The sequence below is a fragment of the Oculina patagonica genome, chromosome 1 (genome assembly GCF_052425735.1).
Source record: "Oculina patagonica isolate OP01 chromosome 1, crgOcupat, whole genome shotgun sequence".
Taxonomy (NCBI): Eukaryota; Metazoa; Cnidaria; class Anthozoa; order Scleractinia; family Oculinidae; genus Oculina; species Oculina patagonica.
Genome location: NC_135758.1, coordinates 47,173,989 through 47,182,046, shown reverse-complemented (window position 1 = coordinate 47,182,046; position 8,058 = coordinate 47,173,989). Strand labels below are relative to the sequence as shown.

At 38.9% G+C, this 8,058-nt stretch overlaps 1 protein-coding gene across 2 annotated transcripts; it reads left to right on the top strand.

The window, feature by feature from the left end:
* The first annotated feature begins 5,788 nt into the window (after positions 1-5,788).
* On the top strand, positions 5,789-7,829 carry LOC144635179 (uncharacterized). 2 transcript variants are annotated; one of them, XM_078494267.1, is made up of 2 exons: positions 5,789-6,023; positions 6,356-7,829. In XM_078494267.1, exon 2 carries the CDS (start codon positions 6,903-6,905, stop codon positions 7,347-7,349), a length of 447 nt encoding a protein of 148 aa, XP_078350393.1. In that variant the 5' UTR covers positions 5,789-6,023; positions 6,356-6,902; the 3' UTR covers positions 7,350-7,829. The 2 variants fall into 2 exon arrangements, with proteins under 2 accessions (XP_078350393.1, XP_078350386.1); XM_078494260.1 differs by having other exon boundaries at positions 6,347-7,829.
* Positions 7,830-8,058: the final 229 nt, after the last annotated feature.

The following is an 8,058-nucleotide window of genomic DNA, read 5'->3' as shown; positions in this document are numbered from 1 at the left end:
ATCATCAAATAAAGAGTTGTATTTTAATCTTGCAGTAGGATGGACGTGTATGTTCCCTATCAGAATCCAGTACAGTCTTTTGCTCGTGAGTTCACTGAGCTTAATTTCTTCATTATTACAATTGAGCACAAACTGAGTTAAATCCAAAATTGTGGTGGTGCTCTGCTCTTGCGCATCAGGGGGTTGTGGATTTTTCGAGTTTATCAAGACTCTCCATGCGTCTGGAAGTGCTTTTGACAGACCAAGGATTAAGAAATAATTGTTAAAATTCAGCCCTTTTTCTCTAAAGAAATTCCAAGTTTTTAATTTGCCGTTCGGGAGAAGGATATCTTTTATCTTTACAATTCCAGCCATATATGATTTTTTGCAAAATTGAGGTTTGCCCCCAATACGCAGAAATTGATTGTTCCATAGTATTTGATCCATGATGACGTCTCGGGAGGACATTTCTTTAGTATTGACTGTCGCCCAGGTCTCAAAACACTCGCGATAAAATTTAGGAAGGTGTTTAGGTAGATCAGCACCATTATAATTACAATGAAGAAGGAATTTCTCGCCGTGATCTTTGAGAATCCTTGATAGAATAAGTTTCCAAGGGCTATGATAGTTCTCAGTATACTTCTTTAGGCAAATGATTCTCTGAGTTTTGATTGCAGACTCCACGTGAGGCATTTTCAGACCGCCATCTTTATAATCGCTGATCAGAGCTAAGCGTTTGATTTTATCTTTTCCGTTCCATAAAAAATTAAACATCACAGAATTAACCTTTTTCAAAAAATCTTTGTCTAGATTTAATACGGAAGCACGGTACATGAGTTTTGGCATTGCGAATGTTTTAATGATTTGAATCTTGCCGAACACAGTTAGATTTCGCCATTGCCAACCATTCAAGGTTTTCTTTAAAGATTTAAGTATTGCTTCAAGATTAAGTTCATGTTTTAGGCGAGAATTATACGTAAAATAAATTCCCAGAATCTTCATTGGTTCATTAACAGTTTCTATACCCAAGTTTTGTTTACAATTATGGCTACTCCCGAGCCAGTAGGCCTCCGTTTTGTCTTTGTTTAATTTCAAGCCTGAACATTTTTCGAATAGTCCCAGTGTACTGAACAAATGTTCTATGGAGGCTTTGTTGTGTACAAATGTTGTCAAGTCATCAGCAAAGGCTGCAAGTTTTACCTCTATATTACCAATTTTAATTCCTTTAATACGAGGATCACTTCTTATTTTAATTAATAGTAGTTCCAACACTATGATGAACAGATACGGTGACAACGGGTCTCCTTGTCTAACACCTCTTTCAACATTGAACAATGGCGTCGAAAAGCCATTGTTTGTGACACAACTGGATATATTAGAATAAAAAACAGAGATCCATTTAACAAAAGATTCACCAAGATTAAACGATTTTAATGCTTTTAGCAAAAAATTCCAGCTTATAGAATCGAATGCTTTTTCAAAGTCAATTGCCACCATTAACCCAGGTATCTGGTTAATTCTCGTGTATTCCATGATGTCTTCGATTGACCGGACCGCATCGAAAATAGTTCTGCCTTTGACATAAGCATATTGGTCCCCGTTTATAATAAAAGGCAATACTTTTTCTAATCGCAATGCTAATGCTTTCGAAGCTATTTTAGTGTCAACATTTAATAAAGAGATAGGCCGCCAGTTTTTTATATAACGTCTATCCTTTCCTTTCTTCTCAATAAGTCTTATTATTGCTTGTTTTTGTGAATTAGACAATTCGCCGTGTAGGTAAGAAAAATTCAAGGAATCGGTCATAAGTTGGCCAAGAAGATTCCAGAACTTTTTGTAAAATTCTGGTGTTAAGCCGTCATTTCCAGGTGTTTTTCCATTTGGGAATTTAGATAGTGCGTTAAAACACTCAGTGTTTGACAAAATTCCTTCACAAAGATTTTTCTGATCATCGCTTAGTTTAGGAATGTGAACGCTGTTGGTGAAATCTGGAATAAATCGGTCACCATCGCTTGAATCCTGGTTTCTGTAGAGAGATGTGTAATAATCCTCAAGTTCTTTCATAATGAATTTTGAATTTAAAATTATTTTTCCATCTGAATTAAATAGCCGACGAATCGATGTTTTTCCGGTTTTGTTGGTTTCAAGATTTAAGAAGTATTTTGAATTTTTTTCCCCTTGTTCATACCAGTTCACTCTTGATCTGATTATTTTACCTTGAATAATATAATCATACAATGCTTCATACACACTCCTTGCTTCGTCCAACTTTATAATATTATCTTCTGATGGATTGTTGTTGTAAATTTCCTCGCATTGTTTTAGGGTTTCTTCCGCTCTCTGTAACCGTGCTTTTCGATTTTTGGCGATAGTTTTGCTATATTGGAGAGTAATTTGTCTGATCCTGTATTTAATTAAATCCCATAAAACTCTTGGGTCATTAACTTCAGAAAATTCCATAATCCAATTTGGATATTCAGAGTTAATAAGCTGTATGTAAGTATCGTCATCAAGAAGGCTTGAATTAAATTTCCAATAAGATGGTCCAAATGGTTGGTCTTTTAGGCTATTGAGGGACAAGCTGATTGCTGCATGGTCGGGTCTTCGCATGGTCTTCGGACTCTTCGCTCATTCTCGTCCCCATAGCCCTTTTCGTTTCTCTTAGCCGGCAGGGCCTAGGCACGAGGAAACAAAGGGCTCTGGGGACAGAGAATAACCGAAAAAATTCGAATTTTTTTGATTGGCTGTTCGAAAACAAAGAAATTTTACACGGAAGTCAAAATGTTCGAAAGGCTGATGGCGTGAAACATTGGAAAATGCCAAAAATGGGATTTTCTATAAGTACCTTCAAGGATTCCTGCAAGTGTATGTATCCTCATAAGAATATTCATAGGATCCTGAATTCAAATAATTTAGTTTTTTAAACTCTGAAATAGCTTGGATGTCAGAGTACAGTCAATAAGATAAGAGGTCCCTTTGTGGCATGTAATGGGAAGAGGGGGTGTCTTTACCCCAGAAACGATGAAGCCAAATTTATAGTCATTATATGTACCTGTAGGATTTTAACCTGTACTTATGGAAATGGGATTTCTTGTTTATAAACTGGGATTTAGACCAAAATTAGCCTGGGAACTGGGATTTGGATCAAAATTTGGCTGGGAACTGGGATTTAGGACCCCCCTTCAGGACCCTCTTTAAAAGTAACCGCCTAATTAACCTCCTGGTAATATTTCTGCAGAGCCCCATATGTACATTATTAAAATTATCTCCAACTTTTTCAAACTTTCACACTACTCAAACAGTAATCTTGAAAGAACGAGCCGGTCAAAAATTGCTTAATAACTTAACTGACCATTGAACGACAGCGAACCACACCGGAATCGCTACAATAATGACAACGAAAATAGGCCACAAAGCGCTTTGTGGTGTTTCGAATATAGGCCACAAAGCGCTTTGTAGTGTTTCGACTAGGCCACAAAGCGCTTTGCGGTGTTTTGAATAGGTCACAAAGCGCTTTGCGGTGTTTTGAATAGGCCACAAAGCGCTTTGTGGGGTAAAAAAGCGAAAAAATTTTTTTTTCAAAAAACAGCCGTGAGATATCTGCGATTCAACGAGACATCAAGATTTTAATGTTAGCTTTTAAAATAAAACACCACAAAGCGCTCTGTGGTGTTTTGATTAGGCCACAAAGCGCTCTGTGGTGTTTTAATTAGAGTCTAATTAGGCCACAAAGCGCTTTCAGTGGTGTTTCGCTCATGCCAGTACTGCTTTTTCAATCGATTTTTAAATCAAAACGAACCAGGAACAGTTAGAAAAGCACTCCAGCCATACAATATACTCGGCAAGAACATTTCTGAAATAAATAATAAATACACGGGAGAAGCCTTATCCAAAAGCACTAGTCAACGTCGCGAACCAGCTTTCGATCGTGCTAGTGACATTGGGAACAAAGTAAAATTGCGTAGATTGAGTGGTAGTTATTTACAGCACCGAAATTAAAATTGGTTGCACTGCTTCTCAGGGATCTTATTTGCCTCTACGTTTCAGGACTATTGAATGATCTTGATTTGAGGATAAATCAAAGTGCGGAGTATTGGCTGGACGGAAACACGCAGTTCGCAAAGCAACCATATCAATCTTCGATCCACTCGAACATTTTTGTTGAATTTGAAAAACAGAAAGTACAGTAAGCTGTCGATTTGTAATAGAAATCTTGTGAGGTAAATGCAATTATTGCAAATGGCCGCTGCATATTTTCGTACAGAGTCAAGCAAAGTCAAATATTGCTTCCCTGCCCCTACCTGTCGAAAAAAACAACTTCGCTCAAAGACCGAACTGCAACAGAGTTTAGTTACCAGTCTTATGCTGCGTGTTACTAGATAGAACGCGTGATATGATTGGCTCATGATATCACATTACGTCATAGGACTGGTTCGCCAGATAGGACAGAACCACAACGGCACATGCTGCATCCTCTGCCTCCTCCACAGGCTTTTCCAAGGCCGCGCAGGTTTTGGAGAGAGTCGCCCTCGCTTTCCTCAATGATTTTAAACTAACGTTTCTCCCAACGATCGCGAGCGACTGGGGACGAGGCAGCTGCATCCTCATATCCAGGGTCTTCGCATGGTCTTCGGACTCTTCGCTCATTCTCGTCCCCATAGCCCTTTTCGTTTCTCTTAGCCGGCAGGGCCTAGGCACGAGGAAACAAAGGGCTCTGGGGACAGAGAATAACCGAAAAAATTCGAATTTTTTTGATTGGCTGTTCGAAAACAAAGAAATTTTACACGGAAGTCAAAATGTTCGAAAGGCTGATGGCGTGAAAATATGAACAGATGAAGACATAGAGGATTTGGAAGACGATCCTGCCAAACAAACAGCGTCCAACTTTGACAACACTTGTCGCTGTTGTAATAAAACGGTTTTACTTAGAAACCATCCAGTTAATATTTTTGGCGAGAAAAGTAACAAAGAGCCAGAATTGCTAAAGGTGCTCGAGTTTTTAACTGGAAAAGAAGTCAAGTCTGATGATGGCTTTCCGAATAAACTGTGCCAGCCGTGCTTTCGAAAGGTTAAGACAGTCATAGAACTTCGTTCGCTGTCTTTGGCGTCACTTTCTAAACAGGAATTGTCGATTAAAGCAACTGGTGTGAAAAGAATGTGTGCCTCGCAACAAGTAGAAGACTCGCCTAAATTGTGCTTGACAAAGAAAGCAACACCTTCCGTTTTGAATGTAACCCAAGATTCGTGCGTCGAGGCATTGAACCATTTTTCATGGGAAAAAGTAATGGTTGAGATGAGAGACCGGTCTTGGATGTTCTTGCTACAATTAGCAAACAACCGTCAGAGTCACAAGTGCCTCCAGTGTGCTTTGGTTACCCAGTTTTGATGTATCAGAGAAATTCCAAGCTGGGTATGCTTCAGAAGTTGCTATCAATTTTGCTTATGTCCGGTGGATGTAGTCGCAGGGTGAGTACACTCGTTTCAGTTTAATTAACTTTGCTAGCAAAATTTACCAGTAGCTTACAGGTATTTTTAAAAAATAGAGGTTTTCTTCCGAATTTGAAAAAAAAAATGGGAGGATATCCAAGGCGAAGATGAGTTTAGCGGCCGGTGTATGCGGACCCCCGAGGAAACAGCCTATTTTTTTTCATTCATCAGAAAAGAAAAAAATGCGCGAATTTTTTATTTGTTATTTATTTGATTCGAAAAAATGGTAGTTATTTCAATGGAATAACCAACTACACGGTAAAACCTTAACTATATTCCCCTTTTTTGTATTTTATTGAAATGTATTGACATGTTCGCCTCCCAAAGACCAACCCCTAACGTCCTCGTTCGTGGGAGGTGGGCAACGGTGGAGTAGGGGACTGCCTGTCAGGGTGAAGTACAGTGGGACTTAGGTCCCGGGGCCGCTACGGTAGCTGTGAAGGCCTGACAGGAACCCTGAACAAGCTGGCAAATAGGGGCTATGGCAAGTCTGCAGGGGGCTAGTCACCCCCTCAGACTCAACATGTGACTACAGAAACCGAAACAGAAACTTTACAGTGGGAAATGGTGGGTCGCCAGAGGGAGGACCATTCCATGGATGGTAGCATGACGCTTGCTGACCAAAACCTCCAGGGAGTTTGTGAGCCGAAACCCTCTCTTCTGGGGCCTAAGGCCATTACCAGAATTGGTTGTTGGAACGTAAGGACGATGGACTCCGGCGATGTGGCTAAAGAAGGTTTATTCTGGACACCAGAGGGAAAGCGAGCACGGGGAAGGCCTAGAACAACCTGGCGAAGGTCGGCCGAGAAAGAACTTAAGTCCCTGCACCTGACCTGGAATGGGATCCGGAAGGCGGCACAAGACCGCTCCCGCTGGAGAGAGACTGTAGAGGCCTTATGCGTCCAATGGCGCGATAAGGATCGATGATGATTGACATGTTCAATATTGCTTTGCTATTATTATTTTTATTATTATTTGTAAACCACTGGCATTCAAGAGATTTTTACATGAACATATGTTAGTTATGTATACAGATTACATAGATATTGTATAGAGGTGGCTCTAATGTTCCAGTTGTGAGTAGAAATCAATACCGTTTGTGACCTTACAACATCAATACATTGCTGTAGGTTTTTTTATACATTGCTGTATAATGGCAGTCAGAAAAACAAAAATTCTACAAAGTTCTTACCTACATTTAACACTTGCAAAAAGGGTTAGGGATATAGGTAACTGAATTTTGTCAAATAAGTGGATGTTCCTATTTTAATTACTCCATATCTTGAGTATGCAAGCTCAAGTAAAATTCTTTCAATGGACAGTTTCATGTTTATTGACTCCTGTATGTTTAAATTAATTTAAAGTTTTGTTTTCAGATATTCACTTGCTTGAATGCTATTGGAGTCACCCAATCTCAGAAGACATGGGTAAGAGCAATGGATCGAATTGGCAGTGGTTTGGTATCAAAAGTCCAAAAGCTAGTTCAAGAGGGTCTTGAATTTTATGTCAACTTTGACAACCTTGACTTCAAGATCCTTGCAAATCAGGTTCTCACGAATCACCGTAACACAGATGTGCATTGGATTAACCAGTACATCACCTTTGACCAGGTGCCATCCACACATCTTGATGATCAGAAACCACTGGTTGATTTGAAAGAACTGCCTCTGACGGAGTACTTACTTAGTCAGGGGGAAGAAAAGAAGTTCAGAAGTAATATCACAGTGTTGGCTGCTAGAGTACTTACAAAGATGGTTCCATCATTCCAAGAGAACTTGATATTAGACGCCGTGTTTTCTCTGTTGCAGTTGCAGTTAGTGCGACTACAGGAACGTTTCGAAATATTGCACCTAGCATACCTAGTTGGGAATATGCAGGCCTAAAACTCTTCCTGTAAATACAATGCATGCAATATGAATCACATTCAGATTGTGAGCATAACATTTTTATAATGTGGGAGTCAGTGGCACTGCATTAAAATCATAATGAATTTTGTGAATGTTAACCCCAAACAGTTGTAAACTAATGCAAGGGTAGCCATGCAAAAGTACTGCCAAACAAGATTTCCTACATATGGTATTGTATTCTACTAGGTCAGACAATAATTTGCAGGCTAAATTTTTAGTTGAAAGTTACCAATAAAAGTTTTTAAGGATTGGGATGGTCTGAGTGAATCCATGAAAAAAAGATGATGAAATACAGTGTAACCTTAAAAAAGGAACATACTATTAATACTTTAACAATAAAAACATACAACTAGTCATGGTGTCAGTTTCAAAATGGAGTGTTTTAATAAGCTATTCTATGTCCTCAAAGCATATTGTCTATAGTTACAGCACTCTACTTTTTTAAATGTGCTTGAAGGTGGGAAAAGACAAAAGTAGAAAATTCATTTACAGCACGCATGTAGTATTATAAATATAAGTCATAACAACATTTTGTTAATACAAAATTGCTTCACTTACAGAACCTTATATATTATTACTGTTGTCAATGGAAATAACTAAACACAGATACTAATTAATAAATACTTGCCACTCTACAATGAGATGTGCTTCATCAATTACGACAGCTTTCATATTACATCTCACT